Source organism: Phocoena phocoena, chromosome 1 (assembly GCF_963924675.1).
Source record: "Phocoena phocoena chromosome 1, mPhoPho1.1, whole genome shotgun sequence".
NCBI lineage: Eukaryota > Metazoa > Chordata > Mammalia > Artiodactyla > Phocoenidae > Phocoena > Phocoena phocoena.
Window position 1 is genome coordinate 145,899,527 of NC_089219.1, and position 24,177 is coordinate 145,923,703.

At 37.8% G+C, this 24,177-nt stretch overlaps 1 protein-coding gene across 2 annotated transcripts in view; it reads right to left on the reverse strand.

Moving 5' to 3' along the window:
* Positions 1 to 491: 491 nt before the first annotated feature.
* DTL (denticleless E3 ubiquitin protein ligase homolog) overlaps positions 492 to 24,177 on the reverse strand; it is a 38,313-nt gene continuing 14,627 nt past the window's right edge. For both annotated transcript variants that reach the window (XM_065883891.1, XM_065883882.1), the window contains 8 exons: positions 22,949 to 23,022; positions 20,991 to 21,094; positions 20,574 to 20,678; positions 17,829 to 17,941; positions 12,255 to 12,344; positions 9,715 to 9,850; positions 2,816 to 3,648; positions 492 to 590 (listed from right to left, as the gene is read on the reverse strand). In XM_065883891.1, coding sequence (XP_065739963.1) covers positions 492 to 590; positions 2,816 to 3,648; positions 9,715 to 9,850; positions 12,255 to 12,344; positions 17,829 to 17,941; positions 20,574 to 20,678; positions 20,991 to 21,094; positions 22,949 to 23,022 — 1,554 coding nt within the window. The remainder of the gene's footprint in view (positions 591 to 2,815; positions 3,649 to 9,714; positions 9,851 to 12,254; positions 12,345 to 17,828; positions 17,942 to 20,573; positions 20,679 to 20,990; positions 21,095 to 22,948; positions 23,023 to 24,177) is intronic.

A 24,177-nucleotide genomic window follows, 5' to 3' on the forward strand; every position in this document is an offset into this window, starting at 1 on the left:
CACAAAAATGTAGTGAAAAGATTATATATATTTTATATGAAACTGTATTTGTTGGAAGCAGCAGAGACCCAGGGTCCTCTTCAGCAGCTGACCTTCACAGACAGGCCTCCTGCTGTGGCCTGCAGATACTTTCCACTGTGCCCAGAAAGTTTCAGAGTAACGAGAGACAACACTTGTTTTTTTGCCTCTGTGACATGGGATGTCATTATTGTAGGGAGGATGCATAATTTAAAAAGTAAAGACTACTCATTCAAAATGTTACACAGTGACAAACTTACTTTATGAAATTTAAACACAGCATTCATTCCGAGGAAGCTGCACGGTACACCATGGCAGTAGAACCAGGCTAGGTAAATTTCGGAGTTGAAAGGATTTTCTCTAAAAAGGAAAAAACGGTAGCTTTCTTAAAACCAGAGTTACAGAGTCACTCTGTTGAATTTTTTATCTTGTTTTAATGGGTCAAAGTTCAGTTAACTCACTCAGATGAGAATCTATAATTCTGTTGACTGTTCTGGACTACAGTAGCCATCTTGGGACTTTCTATGGAAATATGTACAGATTTTCCGCATGGAGCTGGGAGTAATGGTGACCTAGAAGAAGAAAGTTTAGATTCTAAAGATTTTCTAAGACAAAGTTCAGCTGTTACCTCAGCAAGTTATCACTAAGGGTATTTTAAGTTAGGATGCCTAGAAATTTGCTTATTTAGTCAGATAGATTTCAGTCTCAAATACTTTGATGGCAATGTCTCTTTCGGTTGATTTGTACTAAATACAGAAAAATTTAAGGCAGCATGCAAGGAAGGAGGAAACAGATTTTTCATGTGAACAGAAAATATTGCCAGTTAAGCCTCGTAATAGGAACCAAAGAGGTTACAATTACCATCCTCTTTGAAATACGTGAGTAAATCACCCTCCCAAATTTACAAACGAGATAGGTATTCAAATGGCAGATACTACCCTTTTCTGAAGTCTACATTATCAACATGTACATAAAGAAAAAAATTATTTTAAAGAAACGTAAGCTTCAAAGATTGAAATTATAAAGCCAGAAATATCTTGGACCAGCACACTATTCTTTAAAGCCTTTAAGGTGTACACATTCATGAAAACAATTTTTTATTGAAATTGCTTTTCTGCTAACACATAGCTCGGACTAGCTCCCTGAAATAAAATTCCTATAATAATAGGAATTTTAGCTAGGGGCAAAGATCAACTACAGGGATAATTTTGAGAGAAAAAAGGAAAGACTACTTATAGTTTTTTTTTTTTTTTTAATATTCTGTAGCAGGTCTTGGAATTTGTGTTTGAAGTAATCTTTAAAATATTTCTACCTCCACCATATGATGATATAGCAATAAGACAACTCATCTGCAAGCCAAGAAATGGACCCTCACCAGGATGAGAATAGCACCTTGATCTTGGACTTCCCAGCTTCCAGAACTGTGAGAAATAAATGTCTGTTGTTTAAGCCAAAAAAAAAAAAAAAAAAAAAAACCTTCTAGTTTATCTTTCCTAAAATTATGGGATAGGCTTCATGACAGTAGGAGGGGGATATGAACACTTATTAAACTAGAACTGGCCTAAGGTTATCTAGCTTCTGCCCTTTAAATGGGCATATGTTACTGATCACGACTCCTAAATTGGGTTTCAATCGTTCTTCCACCTTCTCCCTAACACAGAGAAAGAGCTACTATGAACTACAGGAGAAACTTCCTTAACCCACCTCCATCCTTAACTTGCAAACTGAGTAGCAGAAGCTTTCTATTCCCTTTGAGTGGTACCCATAGCTCACCCAATGCTCACAGCTACTTCTGCCTCCACCATGAGTCACTTGGTTTTCAAGGTTCACAAAGCTATTTCTGCCAGCAATATCTGTTTTTGAAATTATCTAAGTTAAATAAAAAGATAAGTAAAGTTAAACTGAATGTTTAAAAAAAGGCAGATACAGGTGAGTTGCCAAAAATACCGGTGTGAGCAAGATGATCGTAAAAGGCTGGGGAAAAATCATAAAAATCTAGAAGGATTCTTCACTTAAATTGCTTTGTAAGTATCTTAATTTTGCTTTAAGTAATTATAAGCTGTAATTACATATTGAAAATCTATTTATGGATGTTGGCAACTTGTCCATGAATTACAGTTTGTCTATAAAAAGGGGAGAGAATCTATAAAAAGAGGCTGCAGGGGCTGGGGGGTAGGGGAGGGAATAATGTCAAACAAAGGAGAGGGAAGATATTTTTGAATTGACATCCTGGAGGATGAAGAAGGCTTTGATGAATCAGGCAATGGAGCTGAGGGGTATGGACCTTGACAGATGGGATTTTTTTTTTTGTGGTACGCGGGCCTCTCTCACTGTTGTGGCCTCTCCTGTTGCAGAGCACAGGCTCCGGACGCGCAGGCTCAGCGGCCACGGCTCACGGGCCTAGTTGCTCCGTGGCATGTGGGATCCTCCCGGACTGGGGCACGAATCCGTGTCCCCTGCATAGGCAGGCAGACTCTCAACCACTGCGCCACCAGGGAAGCCCGACAGATGGGATTTTAATGGAAGTAAATAGGGTTGCCAGATAAAATACAGGACACACCCAGCTACATTTGAATTTCAAGCAACAAATAACTTTTAGTATGAAAAACTTTTAGTATAAATATGTCCCACAAATATTTGTCCTGCATTTTTATGTGCTAAATCTGGCAATCCTAGGAATAAATAGATTTACTTTAAAAAAAAAAAAAAAAAAAAAAAAGCATTCTGACTTTTGAGACGAGATCTGTGCCTGCCCTGGCCAAGTTGGGAAATGCAACTTCTACCACTGCCAACTTACCGGGCCTGGAGAAGTCTTTCCACTCTGCCTCCTAGGGTTGGGGGTCTGGGATGATGGACTTCGTGGAGACGAATTCTCAGCCTTCCGTTTGGCTGCCATGGCCAATAACCAGTTTTTATTCTCTGGGGAGCTATTCTCTTTGCCTACCACTTCAGAGCCTTCTCCACAAGATCCCAAAGGAAGAGGTAGCGTTCCACAGCCTTCTGAAGCATAAGGACTGGCAGGAGAAGGAGGCTCTGTGACACTCATACTAGTCCCTTCAATCTTGCTTGGTTTGGTAGGACCTAGAGAGTCCTTACCAAGGTCTTCCTGGTTACCAGCAAGGCAGCACAGATCCAAATGAAGTTTTTCAACTGGGTCATCAAGCTCAGTCACACAGTTGCAACTCTTTACACACTTTTGTTTCACATTCTCCAGACAACTTGAGTCTAGCCTCCTCTTTACTCTATTTCTAGACTCAGAGCAAGTCACTGCTTGGGATGATTTCAGGCTCACAGGTATAAGGGCTTTTCTTGGAGACATGATCTTGGTCTCAGAAGCAGGTGGAGTCATGGGTGGTGATAAGGAAGGTGTCCGGGTCATCCAGTTCCTAATGGACATCTTGAAAGATGAGGGCGGCTTGGGAGAGACAGAGGACATGGAGCCTCTTCTGCTGATGGGAGACCGGGTCTTGGCAGGAGGGGTTTTAAGAGAGAATGTGGCAGTATTTGAAGGAAGAGGGAGGTCTCCAGCACAGCTTGGAGCACAAGCTGCTGATGATGGGGAGGAAATGCATGGACTGCTCTTTACTCTGGGGGCTTTGGCAGGAGTACTCTGGCTACTTGTCACTGTTACTGAAAAAGAAAAGAGGGTCACAAAAATCAGAAGTGAAAGCCATAGAATACCTCCAAGTTCTCATCAAGGAAAATTATAGCTAACTTAATCATCCAGGGGTTGATTTCCCAGTGAGCAGATCACATAAGTCATTTGATTCTTACTGGACCCTTTTAGCATTTTCCTTCCCTTTTCCTAACTGCCAGCCCCCCAAACACCCTGCTGTAAAACACATACTTGTAAAAATCTAGAAATTACAGAAAAATTTAACAGCATCCAAGTGAACCACTTTTAATGTTTTTTCTATACTTGTGCATGTGATATAATACATCTCTTTTTTCTACACAAAAATGGGACCATGATGTACCAAATATTTAGTAACCTGCTTCACAACATATCATGAACATTTCCCACATTAATACAGATTTATATCACTTTTAACAGCTACAAAGTATCCTAAGGTAACAGTAAGACATTAGGGTTGTTAATGATATTTTGTTTTCATAAGTAAAGTTGCCATTAGCATTCCTGTGTATACTTCTGAGCACAGGGCAGAGAGGCACCGCACACTAAGGAGCATACAGGTCTACAATCTGGCACAATCACTATGTGACTTGGTACAACCGTTCACCTCTGCCTCGGTTTCCATATCTATTAAATGGAGATAGTTTTTAATCTCCATAAGAAGTAATTCCATCAATTACTTGTTATCAGGCCTCATGTGGCTTTCCACCTTAATTTACAATTTATGATTTTCCACAAGCCAAAGAATGTCAAAGAACATTTCAGAAACTCAATGCACGCTCTCTGTAAAGCAAATCAAATAGTGGATAGAACTCTTCTCTATGTGTCCTGTCCCTTGTTTACAGGCAATGACAAATACTTCAGGCAAATTCTTTTTTTTTTTCGCGGTACGCGGGCCTCTCACTGTTGCAGAGCACAGGCTCCGGACGCGCAGGCTCAGCCGCTCCGCGGTATGTGGGATCTTCCCAGACCGGGGCACGAACCCGTGTCCCCAGCATCGGCAGGCAGACTCTCAACCACTGTGCCACCAGGGAAGCCCCAGGCAAATTCTTATAAACTGGGACTTTCCTGGTGGCGCAGTGGTTAAGAATCCGCCTGCCAATGCAGGGGACACGGGTTCGAGCCCTGGTTCGGGAAGATCCCACATTCTGTGGAGCAACTAAGCCCTTACACCACAACTACTGAGCCTGAGCTCTAGTGCTTGCGAGCCACAACTACTGAGCCCACGTGCCACAACTACTGAGACTGCACTCTAGAGTCTGTGAGCCACAACTACTGAGCCCGCATGCCACAACTACTGAAGCCCTTGCGCCTAGAGCCAGTGCTCTGCAAAGAAGAACAGCCCCCACTCGCCGCAACTAGAGAAAGCCCGGGTGCAGCAACAGAGACACAACACAGCCAAAAATAAATTAAAAAGAAAGTTATAAAAGAAAAAGACTACAGCAAGCACTTGAGATAGAACAGGTAAGGTTTCCTTCTCTTTTTTTTTTTTTTTTTTTTGCGGTACGCGGGCCTCTCACTGTTGTGGCCTCTCCCGTTGCGGAGCAACAGGCTCCGGACGCGCAGGCTCAGTGGCCATGGCTCACGGGCCCAGCCGCTCCGCGGCATGTGGGATCCTCCCACACCGGGGCACGAACCCGTGTCCCCTGCATCGGCAGGCGGACTCTCAACCACTGCGCCACCAGGGAAGCCCTCCTTCTCTTTAAGATAATCATTTTTGTCACTTAGTAATACTTGACCAGAGGTTCTCAATCTGGCTGCATAGCGGACTTAATGTGGAGCTTTATAATAATACAGGTACTTGGCCCCTACCCCAGGCCTACTGAACAATTTCTGGAGACAAACTTTTAAAAAGTTCCACAAGTGGCTATGATGCACAGACAAGGCAGAGAACCATTCGCCCTGACGGTGCTATGAAATCTCTGGCTGAAACAGTGAAAGAATAGTAAACAACAGAGCAGGTGCTGACTGCGAAAAGTAGGACAAGGTAAAAGGGGCCGTGCCTTGGGATTTAAAGCCTTCTAGTTACTAGGTTAAAAGGGCCAGAAGAGAAGACAGGCAGTCCAGGACAGCAGTGAAGGGTTGGGGTGGCAATTAGAGGCTTGGGAAAGCATAGGGACATAATTTTCAAAACGGCAGTGTGATTGCAGCAGCCAATCCATTGCTGCAGGTTGGCTTACAGGGCCGAATGGCCAGCGCACCAGCCTTTGGCCCTTGCGTCAGGCTGTTGCTCTGTAGTGCTCTTCAGAGTTAACTCTAGCATCACCCAGAGACAGAGAAATCTAGGTCTAGCTCCTGGTCCAGGCTTAGTTTGAACTTCGCTTTGCTGTGCTGGGTTAAAGAAGGCAGTACTGCAAGGTGTTTCCTAAACTCTTAAGCATGAGCTTTAGAATCAGACTGCAAGGGTCTGAACTCTGATTCTACTACAACTTCACAGCTGTGTGATCTTAGGCAAGCCTAAGTTCCTTGAGTTTCAGTTTCGGTTGTTTGGGGAATTAAACGAGATAATCCAAGTAGGTCCTTAGAACAACTGTATTAATATTCAATAATGGCTAAATGTTATTAGTATGGTACAAATTTGGTCAACGTATGTAACTTTTTTGTGACTTGACCTCTAAAACTAAGAATAATTAATGACACACTAAAAACACCTAGTTAGGGACTTCCCTGGTGGTCTAGTGATTAAGATTTCGCTTTCCATCGCGGGGGGTACAGGTTCGATCCCTGTTCAGGGAGCTAAGATCCCACATGCCTTGTGGCCAAAAAACCAAAAAACATAAAACAGAAGCAAAACTGTGACAAATTCAATAAAGACTTTAAAAATGGTCCATGTCAAAAAAATCTTAAAAAAACAAAAACACCTAGTTAAAAGAAACATAATTTTCATCAAAAATGTTATAATGTTTATAGCCATTAATGCAGAAATTCCACCTCTGGAATCTATTTTAATGGGAGATGGGGACCCTAAATTCAGAAAAAAATTTTTTCCCACAAAACATTGGAAATAAAATGTCCAACTACAAAAGAAAGAATAGCTAGGTAAACTGGAACATTTACCCAGGGGATGATTCAAAATGTTTTGCTAATAAGATAACACGGAAAGTGCTTAGAATATCATGTTCAGTGAAAAAAATCCTCAAGAAATCCAAATATATCTGTAGTATAACTATGACTGTTAACAAGAAAATCTCTATGGATAAGGGAGTAAAATCTCAAAAAATAACTCTAAATGTTAACTGAAATTTTGTATGAGTGGTGGCGATGCTGATGGCTTTTTCCTCATATAATTCATTTTTGTTTTTCAAAATTAAGGAGCAAAAAATACATATAAAGACAAGGCAGCAGAGGGACTTCCCTGGTGGCACAGTGGTTAAGAATCCACCTGCCAAGGCAGGGTACACAGGTTTGAGCCCTGGTCCGGGAAGATGCCACGGAGCAACTAAGCCCATGCGCCACAACTACTGAGCCTGCATGCCCCAACTACTGAAGCCTGGGTGCCTAGAGCCTGTGAGCCTAGAGCTCGTGCTCCATAACAAGAGAAGCCACCGCAATGAGAAGCCCATGCACCGCAACGAAGAGTAGCCCCTGCTCACCACAACTAGAGAAAGCCCGCGGGCAGCAACAAAGACCCAACGCAGCCAAAAATAAATAAAACATTAAATTACTGAAAAAAATTAAAAAACAAACAAACAAACCATATGACTGGTTAAAACCAACTTTCCACCTACAGTGTACCTGTACCTGTGCAGCAGACGCACAACCATGCTGACTGCTCACTTTCAACGAGTGAGTGCTGGCCTTAGGTTGACTCTTATGCCCAACTTCATATTTCCCTGGTCCATTTACTCTTCTATTCTCTATATGACTATTCCAGATTTTCTTTTCTCTACTCAAATCTCTATCACTTCCACCTCTCATCCTTATTCTCAGTTGATCATCCTCATTCCTATCTAAGAAAATAGAAGCTGTCAGAACAGTTGGAAACTTCCACAAGTTCTGACCATCCCATTTATCTACCTACCTTCACTGTGCCTATATTTCTGCCTTCTGGTTACTATGGATGAACTATCCACACCCCTGACAAAGGACTACACTTCAGCATGTATATTAGATATCATCCCCTCACTCGAGGACACTGGTCCAGCAAACTTTCCTGCATCGATTTTCCCCTTCACTATAGGATCCTTTCAATCACATAAAAAATGCTATATTCTCATTAAAAACAAAACAAGGGGCTTCCCTGGTGGCGCAGTGGTTGAGAGTCCGCCTGCCGATGCAGGGGACACGGGTTCGTGCCCCGATCCGGGAAGATCCCACATGCCACAGAGCGGCTGGGCCCGTGAGCCATGGCTGCTGAGCCTGCACGTCCAGAGCCTGTGCTCCGCAACGGAAGAGGCCACAACAGTGAGAGGCCCGCGTACCACAAAAAACAAAACAAAACAAAACAAAATCAAAACAAACTTCAACACAGCTTCCTCCTTCAGCTACCACTTCATCTCTCTTCTTTCCTTTCTAGGAAGACTCCTTGAAAGAGCCTTCTCTTCTCCCATCCTCCTGAACAACACTAATGAGGCCACCAACACACCACCAAAAACTGCTCTCACTAAGGTTGCCCGCACTGCCAAATCTAAAGGTCAGTTTTTAGCCTTCATCGTACATTGCATGCCAAAAACATCTGACCTCTCTTAGTTTACACAATACTCTCCTGGTTTTTCTTACTTCTCAGGTTGTACCTGCTCCTTCACCTCTCCAATTTCTAAATATTAGGATGTTCCAAGGCTCAGACCCCAGACCTATTCTCTTTTCCATCTATAGCTACCTTTTACCAATATGATGATGAATCCCAAATTTACAACTCCAGCCCTAAATTGCAGAATTAAACATCTAACTGCCTCTCTGACATCCCTACTTAGATGTCTAACAATATCAAACAACATACCCAGCTGTTCCCTCCCCCAAACCTGTTCCTCCTGCAGTGATTCCTATATAGGTTAACGGCAACTCCACCCTTCTAGCTTCTCAAGCCATAAATTCTGAAGTTATCCTTGATAACTCTCCCTTACGTCCCACAGCACATTCTGTTGGCTCCATCATGTAAATATATCCAGATTTTGAAGACTTTTTGTCCTACCATTTGCTACCTCTTTGGTCTAAGTCACCATCATTGCTTCCTGCGTTATTTCAATGAGTTTTTAAATTAGCTTGCAGCTTTTACCCTGATCCCCTTACAATTAGTTTTCAACACAGAAGTTAGAATGATCAAGTTAAGAAAAGTCAGATCATACACTTCTCAAAACCCTCCAACAAAAGTCAGATCATACACTTCTCAAAACCCTCCAACAGCTTTCTGTCTGTCAGAATAAAAGCCAAAATCATACAAGAACCTTATTTTCCACTACTATTCCCCTCTTCTCTTTTGCCCGCTTTAGCCACAGGGACTACAGCTACATTATCCTCTTTGAGGAACACAAAATATGCCAGGCCTGCTCCTGCTTCAGGGCCTTGGCATTTGCTGTTTTGTCTGCCTAGAACATTCTCTAAAATATCCATATGGCTTACTACTTCATTACTTCAACTTTTTTACTCAGATACCATCTTTTCATTGAGGTCTCCCTGGGTACCTAATTTCAAATTTTAACAGCATGCTTTGCTACTCTCTCATTCCTTCTTTCCTTTTTCCCTAACCACATATTGTTATCTGACAAATTTTACTTCTTTAACTTGTTTGCTGACTCTCACACTAATATGTAAGCTTCATTTACATCTTTGGGATTTTGAATCTTTTGTTTATTGCAGAATCCCCAGGAACTTAGAACAGTGCCTAGAACATAGTAGATGTTCAACAAATACTTAAAAAATAAATCTACTGGTGTATTCCAGTGCCTTGTGTAGATGATAAACATAGTAGTGTTCAGAAAACATATATTAAAAAGAATGTCAATGAGACGGTGCTTTCCTCTGAAAACATACCAAAATAAGATCAAATCTAGCTCACCATCTGTACTACAGAACTAAATCAATCAAACCATTAAAAAACTTAGAAAAATGCATGGGATCCTTACCTAGGTCGGCTCTCGCCTCTCTCTTCTTCTGAGAGGCCCAGCCCACTACGGAGAGTTTATCTCCTCCTGATTTCTCTTCTAAGTCTCTATTCAAGCGCCAGACTTTCAGTGTATTGTCATCAGAGCAGGTAGCAATCTACAGAGAACCAGGAAGGGAGTTAATAAGTTTCAATCAAAGATTCACAACAAAGTAAAAAACAGGTATGTCTTAAGGGCTGATGATTAGAGAATTATTCTGCCTGATGTAACAGGATATAGAAAATGTTATCTGAAAGGTCAGATACTTTCATTCCTTGCTTTCAGGAATCAGTCCAGATTTCCAAAGTAGTGAATCCTTTAGCTTCTTCTTTATATACATTCTGCTGGTATGACTTTTGTGACCAGTGGTTTCTTAGCTACCTAAAGCTCTACTATAAAACCAGGTTCATTTCATTTTATTCTCAAGAAGTTGGGCAAGTCATTATCTTTATCACCTTCTGTGTAACTACAAAACATGTAATTAAATTAAGATGTCATTTTTACTCTTTCTCTTAAAAGATCAGTCAGTGTATGTCACTGACATTTAATTTGTATGACTTTCCTCTGACTTCCTCAAGTTTTGGCTTATTGTTAAAGTAATGGGATTATTCCCAAGATCTGATTTAGTCCATGACTCTAGTATGCTGTGGCAAGTAGAATGAAACCTTTCCCTAAGATTATTTTTCAGATAGGTAAAGGAGCAATCTGGGAAAACGACACATTCACTAGACTGAAAAAAGTTAAAAATAACTTTTGCCCCTTTAAAAATATCTAACCATTCCTGATCTTGGTCCCAAGCCTTTTATGGCAGAGAAAGTCCAGCTTGAAGAGCTTGTGGCAAATGGCCACTGGTACCAGAGCTATTCCCCAGCATTTGTTTATATAATTTCTCTATTTCAGTAACTAAAGAGAGAGGAAAAAAAAGAACACACGTTCTCTTAAGTCTTGGTCCCCAAGAAGCTGGCAGCTTTTTCCTTTCCTCACTGGGAGGCCAAAAGAAGACACACATATTTAACTGCTCAAAAGAAATGCCTGGAATTCCCAGTTATTCTATAGTCTATAAACAAGTTATTATTTACAGAGCAACTACTAAATCTGAGTGTCTGAAAATTTATGTTCTTTATCTTATTTAATTCTCACAATATAAAAAGCCTTATACTCAAATAACCTCATCTACAAACTGGGAATAAAGTTATTTGCCCAAGGTCACCACAATTAAGTGGCAGAGCTAGAATTTAAATCCAAGTTTTTCCAGTTTCAAAGTGTAAATCTTTTTTTTTTTTTTTTTAAGCGGTCTTTTATCTTCCTAATTCTAGGCTCGGGACAAAATTATTTTAAAGAACCTTTTAAAAAGGTGGTCGTCAAATTGGTATGAGTAAACAGCCCTGCTACTTCCTTTGAGTCTTTTCTGTGCAAAGAGATAAGGGCAATATATGATGGATGGAAAAAGATGATAATTAACTGAATAATAAAAAAAAATCATCTCAGTAAGTTCTACGAAGATATAAAATTCCACATTAAAAGCAGACGTTTCACTGGAAATCACAGGGAATCTTTGAGGGAAAATGCCATTAGGGTGTAATTTTTGGTGATTAAAGCAATGATTTCAAAAAAAGTCTATCATGAAGCTCATCACAGAAATGGTTATATAGGGATATAGAAATAAAAGGAAATCCACAGCAGTACTGGAAAGCTAACAGGGATGCCATGAGTAGATCAGACCATGAGAAGATTCCGGTAGATAAAAAAACAGATGGGAATAATAGGCAACAAACCTTCAAAACATAATAGATAAAAAGGAGCTCTCCACAGAAGGGACATTTCCTGCAAACCCAAAATAACCCAAAGACCAAAGGTAGGCCCTGGAGAAATGAGTGGAACTCGGGCCACTATTATATGAAATCCCTACATGTATGTGGAGTTTGTTTATGTTTCTGGGATTTCTACCTTTCAGGTTTTTTACTTGTTTTTAGTATCACTATTAAAAAAAATTTTAAGTGAGTATATTTTCTTCTCTTCAAAGTGTCTAAAATACTTTGGAGCTACTTCTTCTCTAGTTTAGTCACAGACAGCCTAACACGTTAAGACTTCACAGTAAGCATTTTTCAGGCATGTGAGAACCCAAACTGGACTGTGAAGAACAGTCAAGGTGTTACCTTTAATACACCACATTGATAATATGTAGAAAGTTAGAAACACTAGTTTTCACCTTAGATTTTCTTTTTACCTTCGATTTAAAAATGAAATTTTATTAATGTTAGAAACTTAAATCCTATGTTTAGGAAAGGAATGACTCTAGGGAACTAAGAAATCCACTTATTCTTTAGTGCATAATACAGTTTATCTATTGGTATAAAAAATAGAATATGTGTGATTAATGATGATACAGATTCTGGATGGCCTCTAGATCTTTTAGATGTCTATATAAACATAAAAGTCTGTATTAACTCTCAAGCTAACCTTGGAAAAACCTACAAACCTGTGATCTACTTTTTAAACCAACCACAGATTCACCTACAAACCTTTGTGAAGTCTGATGGACACCAGCACACAGATGTGACCTCTTGAGAATGACCCAGGAGCACAGTAGGAGGATGCCAGGGTATGGAGACCTATCACAACATCAAAAAGAAAAAAACAAGTCAGCAGAGCAGTGGCAGGTCTCCCAGACAGAGGCTTCGAATCTCTCCACATCTGTACCTTAGAGAGCTTTAGGGTTGTTACCAAAAGCCCCTAGACATGCCTATTTATACCTCAGAAAAAGTCCCAATGGGCAATGAAAGTATTTCTGTCATTAATCTGAGAAAACAGAATGAAAATAGCCAAAATAAGTAAACAATATGAGCTTAGATACCAGGACAGGTCTTATTTCAAATCAGGACAACTTAGCTATATGTATTTTGACTAAAATTCAAGACTGAAAGGGTAAGGTTCAGCAACTAGGTAGTACACTTCAAGTGGAGCCTAGACAACTTTAGATCTTCTCTAGTCAGCTACTTCCAGGAACGCTGCACTTACTAAGTCCTGAAGGTACCTGAGACATGCTAGCAGATCTCTTGGGACAAGAGGACAGTCTTTCTTCCAAAAGAAGACTCACTGACTTTTAAGAAAGCCCAAAGTTATACTCCTTCATTTTGAAGGGGTATAAGCTATATTCTACATGGCACTTTTTATCCATTTTGGAAAAAAAATTCCTCTAAAATTTTATTTAAGTTCATTTGCTTAAAGAAATCTTGAATTTTCAAGTTAAGTATTGCCACATCTCAATACATTTTAATGTATAAAGAAGGGTCACATTGTGCAGTACTACACATGTGACTAAGAATATTTTCACGCTCATTCGATGCCATTAGTGATGTGCATTTGACAGCTGACTCATTCAAGAGCTGTCAATCCCTATCAGAGGCCATGGGCATTAATCAGCACAACATGGAGTACAAACTCACACAGCTATTACTAGCACATGTTTGAAAGAGAGAAATTATTCTCTTTTCATTTTCCTGAGGCTCTGAATCATTGCTCATTTGTATGAAGAAAGTGGAGGCATTCTGGGAAGAATATTTATGAGAATTACTAAGTAAGCTTAATGGACTCCTCAGACTGTAGTTAAACGAGATTCGACACACTGATTCATAAGGTTACCCAACTCAATTATTACTACTCCTCTCTTGGGTTAAATGGCACATATGTAATGATTCAAAAAGCGGAAGAAGACAAAGAGCAGAATCTAATTTGCCTTGATGGGCTTTTTCTTGAGATCTAAAAGGACCTCACTTGCTGCCTACTCCTACAATGCCACAGAGAACAAAAGCTCATTCTTTCACAAGGTAGCATGTTTTAGAAAAGACTTTCAAGATAGTCTCTATCTCAAGTCACAGAAATTCTTTATGGCCCCAGCCCATAAAGTTTCTCTACCCAAGGCCCAAGGAGTACTGCAAGCGGCAAGTTACAAGGAAGAGGAAATCCTCATGTCCTCCTGACCCTCCCTGGTAACAACACATTATTTTACTCCATTGGTTTACTTGCCTGTTGCTTCTAGCTCTTTATTTCATGATCCTGCCCCTTCCTCATTTTCCTAGGCATTAAAATACCTAGGAAAACCTGACTGCCTATACCAAAGATTAAAATTAATATCAAGAAAAAACAAATATCCACCAATAGAATGCATGTACATTTCTGCATTTATCTATAGGATTTAAAAGAAAAAAAACACAAAGGGTAGACCTGTTAGAAAACCTTTTTACAATTTGATAATAAGGCAGGAATAATAATAGTAACAAAAGTCAGCATTTATTGAAATGATTACCATGAGCCAGGTACTTTACACAGCATTAAAAGTGAGGGGAAGGTTCCTCAAACAGTTAAACACAGAATTAATTACCACATGACCCAGCAATTCTACTCTTAGGTATACACTCCCAGGAGAACTGAAGACATGTTCAAACAAAAATCTGTACATGAATGTTCATAGTAGCTTTGTTCATAAAGCCAAAAAGTGGAATAATTTAAATCTCCATCAACTGATGAATAAATAAGTAAAGCAAGGTCTATACATACAATGGAATATTCAGTCGTAAAGAGGAATGAAGTACTGATACATGCAACAACATGGATAAACCTTGAAAACATTAAGTGAAAGCAAAGCCAGGCATAAAAGATCATTTATAGGAAATGTTCAGAATAGTCAAATCCCTAGAGACAGAACATAGGTTAGTAGTTGCCAGAAGCTGAAAGTGACTCTTAAAGGGTATGGGGTGATGAAAATATTTGGGAATGAGACAGTGGGGATGGTTGCACAATACAGTGCTTATGTGGAAAAAAAAAAATCACTGAATTGTACACTTTAAGGTGACTACAATGGTGAATTTTACATTATACAAATTCTATCTCAACAAAAAAAAAGTGGAGGGAAGGGCATGTTGTGGGCTGGAATGAGAACTGATGTCCAACAAGTTTTTATGAACGTTAGTAACAAGTGCTTTCACAGTTGAGGACTATCCTAGTATGGTAAACTATACTTGGTGACTACTTCAAAGAAGATTAATTTCTTCTAATGAAACTCAGGTGACTTTTAAATCCTTCATTTTTATTCAAATAAGTTTTTATTTATTGTCACTTCATTATTATAAAAATATTATCACAATGATAATTTCATTTTTTAAAAACCTCCCTCTACTTTCAAACAAGAAGAGATGACTATTAAATCCAAGAGACATTCAAACATCTATGCATTCTGAGAATGGTCAAAACACAGAAAATTGTCCTCTCTTACAAATTTTAGTTGTTATAGAATAAAGACTAACTCAAGGCATGAGAAATTCCGAAGTTAAAGCTCCCAGAACTATGAAGTAACTGGCTCTAACCTACAGACTTCATAAAACATTTTGTATACTTGAACATGCAAAAAAGATCAGCACTTTTCCTCAAAAAACCTCCTTACTCTGCCCAGTTAGAAACCAAACCTAATCTTCATTTTTGCCATGAGATCATTTACACTTCCTAAAGTGTCAGGCTCAATGTTTTGCCAATCAGTGGTAGAATGATGGTGCCAAATCAGTTTATTTATAACCACTTCAATACTATTCAGTGGCTCTATCAGAAATGAACCAGGGAAGGGGAGGTGGGTAGGGGTGAGAGGAGGACAAGGGGTAGGAAATTTAAAAAGAAAAATAACATAATATTAAATCTTTTAATTCTTAAGTCTTAGGCCTCAGTGTCAGAAAGTCTAATTATGTTACACCTCCTCTTTGCTGGCCAGTGGTGAGGATTAAAAGGCCATTCTCTTCTGTCTTGAGATCTAAAACTCCCTTCTTTCACCCTGTTTTCTTGGGCCCATGGGCTTTTTTGGCATAGGAGAATCCTAACACCTGAGAGAATTCTGACCTAACAGCCTGAATACTCAGCTTGTGTGCAATTTTTTTTAAACTACACCCTTCCCACTTTTCCTTATCATGGAAAAGAGAAACTGAGCCACCTCACTAGGCACATTCAATTTTAGGAGCAGTAAGTTTGCCAGGATCTCAAATATCAGAACCTGCACACTGAGTTATGTGTGGACAGGCAGGAGAACATCATGTTTGAACCACATCATTCAGCACCGACATGTGACCCAGCCTAGAATTCAGAAAGGGTCACCCATGTGTGTGATACCTACTGATTGAATGTCTGAAAATGGGTTACTAATGAACCACCAAGTATCTTTACTTCATGTCTTTAAAGAGAGGAAGCATCCCTCAACCCTGATTTACTGAAACCAAGAAGGAAAAAAAAAAAAAAAAAAAAAAAAAAAGCAAGCATTCGTACTACAGCTAGGGAGGAACTTTAAGGCTTGGCAATAAAAAGAAAAAAACAAAACACAGAAAACAAATTAAAGAATTGGCAATAAGACTATACACATACATAATATATAATTATATATATAATTAAGAAGCTGATTTTAAATGATTTAAAAAAATGATCAGTGCCTAAAGTTTTTTTGTTTTTGCATAATCCTTTATTATACTTTTTGATATGTCTGAAATTTTGTTTTTAAGAAAAAACTTAAAAAGATACAGACCTTGGTAGGAATAAAATCCTCTAACTAAGTTGGGAACCAAAGTAGAGAAGGGAAATGTAGGTAAAACAGTGAGGGAAGGGGAAAGGGAAAACCAAAAGACAATAAATACACAGCATAAGACCAGATTATGAGGCAGAAACATTAGTGCTAGTCACATAAAGTCTAAAGCTCAAGTCAGAAGAATTTTATAGACAGGAAGCTATGCAAAAACTCTTACCATAAGAGGGGGTTCTCAACTGTATATTTTATAAGCAAATTTTTCATTTTAAAAATACAACAAATGTGCTTGAAGAAAAAGAGGTAAGGTCAACACAAAGGCATCTTGGATAGAACAATATCTCCACCTTGTGACCATCTAGGTTATTGTTACTAAAGCTTTTGATAAGGTAGTGTTGCATTTTTGCAACTAGAGTTGCAAACCTAGAGGTATATAGAAAAAGCATTTTTTAGTACCTCCCTCAGGACCAGATAAAATTAAGCTGAAGAATTATGCTTCATACCTGACAGGATCTACCCCGTCCTGCATTAAAGATATGACTTTCTAGAGATTGGCAGTACTAAGAATGATACAATTTCCTCCTGAGAAGGAATTTGATAATATTGCACCTATAGGTCTATGAAGTTTTAGACATTATGACTCTAAAATCCAAAATGTGTGAACTCTGATCATTCAATTCACCAATATCAAGGAAGTTTATGATATTATAGGGCAATCTGGAAGATAATAATTTCTAGCCCTAGGAAAACAATGCCTTAATGCTCTTATTCCTTCTCTGAACTCAGACATTTCTATAATTAATTATTCCACAAGAGACATTTTCCAGTGGTCAGCAAGTGCTACTTATATTTCAATTTTCTCCACTTGACTTCAAATTGATAGCATTAAGTTTCTTAGCCTAGAGTAGTCACTTTAGAACCACTGTTTATTTAAAATGTAAAAAAAGAAATTATAAATTTCTGTAACAGAAGTGGGAAATCTGTAAAATAAATAAATAAATGAATAAATAATGTTATTAAAGATATACAAAACTAACAAAGCAACCACATCTATTTCAATAGCCTGAAGATTGGCCACTTACAGGAGACTAAAGAACACAATTATTATATGAATATTTTTGAGTGAGTGTTTTTTGCAAGTGTGATTCGGGGGTAGGATTCTAGGATCCAAACACTGTGTTTTGAATGAGAGTTTGAAAACACAGGGCAGAAAGGCAGAACAGCATGTTTTTCCAGGAAGCAGGACAAAGTACTTAAGATTCTTTCCAGTCTTCTGAATTCTCAACTTCCTGATAATCTGTAAAACTGTTGGGAGGATATGGATTGTCAATTTCTAAGAAGCTGACCATGAAAGTGTGATATCTTCTGTCAGAATCAGAGTGAAGTTTTGGCTATATTAAGAGGCAAGAAGCAATTTTTACTAAACATCTGATACAGAAAAGTTAAAGTATGTGTTTACATTAACCTTACCTCATCTTGGACAGAAGAAATATTTGCAAGAATACTTCAGCCTCACATTTGTGGGGAAAGTTTGGTAACTTACCTTCCAGATGTAGGCAGCTTCATCACTTGAGCCACTGACTAAAAACTGGTCATCTGGACTAATACTGGACTTAACATAAAAGGTAGAGTTCTGATGTCCATTGAAGATAGCCACTGCCAGAGGAAAAAAAATCAAATTACTTGGCTCTTGTTATTTCCAGTTTTCAAATAAATGAGGAGTATACATGTTCTAACAAGTTTTATTAGTGTACTGATTACTGAAGCAGATGGTCAAGCTAGTCACCAAATAAAAAAGAACTGGACACTGGCAGGGAAAGAATGGAAATCCTAGAAAGAGGCTTTATATTACACCCAATCTCACAATCTAAGCCCAAATACTTGGTATGGAGCTGGCTGTAGAGAAGAAAGTGATGAAAAATATTCTTAAAGGACAAGAATGGAGCTGGGGTCCAATCCTTTAGTAAAACGCCTTTATTAGACCCTCTCTCCCCACCCTAGGCTAGGTTTCTTCCGTTGCATTAAACATTCGTCTTTCCTCCTCTTAGACTTATCTTAAGGATAAATTTCATAAATATCGTTTTCTTTCCTCACTAGACCTTATAATGCTTTGAACAGAGGAGATCTTCAAACATTTGTTGTATGAACAGGTAAAAATCAATGAAAGGAGAGTTAAGATTTATGGATCGCTTATCTGAGATGTGGTAACATTAAATCTAGCACTTTAAATAGGCTGAAGTGGGGTAAGCTATATATTCATTTGTAAGATACTTCAACTAGGTTAGGTTTAGACTTCTCACTATCCAATCTAGCATAACGTGCTTGACAAGTTCTTTTATCCTAAGGAGACCAAAACCTGAGGCCTCTGGCATCAGACTACTACTAGGAAATAAAAGAAAAAAATCTCAGTCATTAGAAAATTTAAGGATACATTTAGGCAGGAAAAAATATTTCACTCCAATCTTCTAATGGAGGGGAAAAAAGAATTATTAAGGGACTTAACAGCTTTCTGTAAGTACTCACAAAAATCCCTTCCTTTTGCTAGAATAACACTGGAAAAAAACTTTGTATTTATAGGCCTTTAAGAAAAAGCCTGCACATCAAATACTATTACTGTGAAAGTTAAGCAGGATATGAATCAATTCAGATACACATATTATAGAGCTACTATGATAGATAAATCCCCACAAAATAAACAGGCTCCTTTATTCTGACTACAACTCCAAAACTACAATTGTTCATCTTTCTCAACTCTTAGCTACGAATGGAAAACTATAGACCAAATTTCCCACTAAACTCGTAAGTATTCATTGCCCTCTGCTGGTCTAGGAAAGCCAACATAAAGTACACAGTAAATGTTTCAAACCATGTGAAAAATCCTTCTAAAACCTATATTGGCTTTAATTAGTTTAATTTAATCTTTGACAGTTCGGGCTTTTAAAATGCTTCATTAAAGTGCTTCAGAGTCATCTTTATGAACATCACTTAGTGTAATAAAATTCTGTGAATTAAAAGTACAGGAGATCAAGTATTGAGTCCAGGACCCTTTCTAAAGTTTTGAAAAAGACGAGCAATTACCAGATGTGTCACACACACACACACACACACACACACACACGTCTTCCTTTCAATTTCTAAGGAACATACCTATATATCTACCTACCTACCTATCTATATATGAGAGCCAATCAAATTATTTCAGGAGCACAGGAAAAAGGTTACTAAATTATTAGTAAAGTGGCCTTGGGCATATTTGTTTTAATGGCAGAAGGACAACTAAATTCAAAGCCCCTTTTGGTGCCACACTATAACAAAATGATACAGAAAGAGCTCTTGGACATCTGATAATATAATTAGGCTTTTATCTTTTAGGGAAAAATTTGAAAGAGTCTGTTTTATATGGCTAAATAAATTAGAAGTTGTCCAAGTTCTAATTCTATTCACGAAGACAGCAAGCAAAGTTATAAAACCTCTTCCCTTTTCCAAATACTCTTATTCTTGTTTAGACAACGTCAGACCTAACCCAGGGCACTGAAAATACCAACTGGGTAACTGCCACAGATACCAAAGTCCTAACCATGGCTAGGGGTCAGTCTTTAGAAACTTCTCTAAGAGCCCAGCTAAATTCTGTACAATTTTAAGATTTCTTTTTTATCAGCACATCTTACTTTACTGGGAACTGGGTGGCTCTAGGGATTGGTTATAGAATTCAAAGTCAGTTTCTGACAGAGCTATACCTGAGAAGTAGGTTACAAGATATGCAGCTTGCTTAAATAATTGATAATGTTCTTAAAATGATGAAATTCAAATAACCCTCTTAGAGTATGCTTGAAAAACTCTGATTTTTTAAAATGTTATTTATCAGCTTTAAAGTCAGATCCCACTTATAATTTTCTTGAAGAAAAATAAAAAGGTGAGGTTAGGGAAAACATCCAGAGGTCCCCTAATTTTAATGAACAGCTCCCAAATAGGACAAAACCCGGGCAGAACAGCCTTCTCTATCCCACAAAAATTGAGATAATTTTAAGTATACCCAAAGGGGTATAATTTCGGGAGAGACTCACTATTAAGTTACCACACAGAGCAGGATTCTGTTCACTTGTGAAATCATCACAAGGTAAATACATCTATAAAAACATCACTGGAACTAATCGAAGACCCCAAAGTCCTTGTATGTCTTCATAAATTTGGTACAGAAAAAAAAAAAAAAAATCAACATTAAATTCTCATTAACAAAAAAAACCCTATTAGTTTCCAGGAAAGAGAATCTGAATGACTAAGCTCCTACCTGGAGAAGTCTTTAATCCAGTCATATTGAACATGTAGATGTTGTCATCTGTGCAGTTAGCAAATAAAGTAGAGCCAGTAGAATCCAAAATCAGACTTGAGTATCCTAGAAAAAGGAAACTTTAGTTAGCATGTGCTGATGAAGGAGAGTAGAACTGAGGTGAAAATGATCTTTTTAGATCATTTCACAAGAATCATCAGAATTCTTCTTCCCTAAAGTATATACAAACCAAAATTATTCTTAGGAGTTTCTATCTTTTGAACTTCAAAAAGATACTTCCATATATTAGTTTCTCAAGTCAACAGAGAATAATAGTTGCTGAAAACTAGCTTGCTATTTACTTTAAAAATTTTAACAAAAACTTACATATCCAAAAAAGCCCTACAAAAAAGTCCTAATGAATACGCAAAGGCTTACCTAGTTTTCGAGTGCTGCTACCTGGGTACAGGAAAGACTTGGATGCTATGGGTTCTTGCCGATAAGCAGTATAATTCTTACGTAAATCCCATATTTTGATTACCCTAAAAACCAAGGTAAAGAAATAGTTATTTTATAGTCCTTCTCCAAGACCAATCAGTTTCAAGTACATATGAATGTGAAATGACTTTTAATCTAATTCCTCTGGCACATCAACCAGGTACAGTGAGGATATGTCATTGGGAAACAGACTGAACTATCTCATACTCTTGTCTCCAATGTCAGGCTAACAATTCTGGCAGACCGGAAACAGATGTGATCTGACCCACTGATGGGTTGCCCTGAGTTTACTTCAAGGGAGCGGAAAAGGAAGATGAAGGCTGACTGCTGATAGTCATTGTTTCATTGTTTTCAGAAAAAAGCACTTCCTAAGCCTTTAACATTCTGCATGTAACCTTTGACATCATTAAGTGTTAAGCTCTGTCCCTATGGTTATATCTCCATATATTAACTCCTTAAGTAATCTACTCTAAACAAATTTTCCTGTGAAATAAAGTATTTTTTCATTTCATCTATTGGAATAATTTTCTTAATTTTCTACATCTACTTTGTAGGCAACTTGAAAACACAAGCTTGGTTATAAAAGGGAAGTATCCTTGGAAGCAAAGCTTTCACAGCCATTTACAAATATAACTAATAACCTTTAGATAATTCTACATTTGTGCCTGAGAATTCAGTCCACAGAAGAGTTTAAGTGTCCAGAGGACACAATAGAAATTCTAGTTTATTAAGCCATCATATTTTAAAATTAAAACTTTTGAAGGGAGGGATGTCTTGGGAGATATGGGCAAAAACAGGGCAAAGAAGAGAATTTTAAAAAGAAAGAGCCCCTATACTCAATGAACTTAAATTCCAACAAAGCAAACAATCAAGAAGTATCACAAACTTATTTGGAAGCCAAAAATTCAGAGCAATCATAGAAGGAAAGTATATGAAAGTCTTTAGGCCTATCAATCTAGTTAGATTGCTCCCAGAAATGCCAGTTACATGTCCAGAATCATATTCCTCCTTTTAGGATATTACTAAACCAGAAAAGACAAAATCCAAAATACAGGCATACCTCATTTTACTGTGCTTTGCTTTATAGATATTGCGTTCTTTTATGAATTGAAGGTTTGTGGCAAGTCTATAGGTGCCATTTTTCCAAAAGCATCTTCTCACTTCATGTTTCTGTGCCACATTTTGCTAATTCTCCCAATGCTTCAAACTTTTTCATCATTATTATATTTGATATAGTGATCTGTGATTGGTGATCTTTGATGCTACTATTGTAATTATTTTGGCATTTTTTAGCAATCAAATATTTTTATATTAAGGTCTGTATATTGATTATTTTAGACATAATGCTATCACACACTTAGTAGACTATAATGTAAATATAACTATATAGTAATATAATAAACTATAATATACTAATATAAATACAGCATAATATAAATATAACTTTTATATATACTAGGAAACCAAAAAAGTTCGTGTGACTCACTTTTTTGCGATATTAGCTTTATTGCAGTGGTCTGGAACCAAACCTGCAATATCTCTGATATATGCCTGTAACAGAAATTTTGCTCCTCAAAATAAGAATCCTTGATTAAATTACACTGCAGAGGCAAGCAAGTCACCCAGCCAGCTTCTCTATAATAGCAGCAGCAGCCAACACTCCTCTTATGTGCTAGAAATGTGCTAAGTGTGATACATTATCTCATTTAATTATTTGAGCAAGAGTCCTAACTAGATATTTTCCAGTGTGATCTGTAATTCCTCTTCTCAGCTGGGTACTCACTATGTTGAAAGTTAAAAGCACACACATTGAATTATAATGGGTCTAGGTGACTTCCCCATCCCAGTTCATAAAAGACAGCTCACCAAAAGAACCAAGAAATAAAGACTCGTCTTACCCATCCACGGCTCCTGCTGAGACTAATGTATTCTCATCTTGAAAGAGGACCACAGTAACACTCTGCTGGAAATCCTACAGCACAAGGAAGAAAAAGAAAAGAAGGAAATCCTATTTTGGGTATAACAATCTTCACTATCAAGAGACCAAGGTGCTAAAATGATGGCTTTTTCCCCTAAACTGAGTATGACTAGATCTTGCCCTTCCAATAATCCTAGTCAGATATATATGCAGACCAAGAAGGAATTTTAGCAAGGAAGTGACCTAAACATCATGTTATATTACATAGTATGAACACTTTGACTCATATTCAAGAAAAAACTGGTGATTAACACAAGATTTTAGTACTTGTCTAAGTCTACTAGCTCTATTTGAAATCATCCCTACTGTCTACCCTTAGGAACCTCATTTAACCTGTACCTGTTTCATCTATAAAATGTTGCTGTCTATCCAGATTGTCATATACGAGTGTCTAAAGAATTGTGAATGAAAGATGGTTACATGCTATGAAAACTCTAAAGGAGCTAGTAGAGTTTTACCTCCTAATTGCTGTTAAGTTTTCTTGGCTAAGAATCTGATGAAAAGTCTGAAATGTTACTCATTTTAACTTCATCTGGCCTCCAAAAATCACATGCTAACCCTGTCAGTTTCCATTCATGCCCGTGTAATTTTAAGTCCTAATGTTCTAGCAACCACACGTCCCCAAAATATTAACTAAGACTCTACACACCAAGAATACTAGAAAAATAAACAAATTCAAGTAAAAACACTGGTGATTTTTCTTAAAGAAAAAAGCTGTATTATGGGCATTGTTTGAGCTTTGACTATAATATGCTAAAGAGGTACTATATTTTACCCCAATATTTCTCAAAATATTTTATAATCTTTTGCCAAATATTAAAAAACAAAAATAATAAAAAACCCATATCTTTTCTGCAGTTTGTATTATGAAAACAATAACAGGGATTCCTTTCCCCTACAGAATACTGTATCATGGTACTTAATATGCTTCTTCAAACTACCCATCTCCCTTTCCTAATGAATCACATCATACTGTAGATGATGTGTATGCAGGGAGATCTCTAGGGATGAGTCTCAGGAAACTGAATTTTTAACATATTCCCCAAGTGACTCTGTTGCACACTAGAGTTTGAGTACCAGTACCATAGGTACTGAACTGGTATTAAGCAATAAGCCAGTGACATCAAGAGGAAATGAAGATTCTCATTC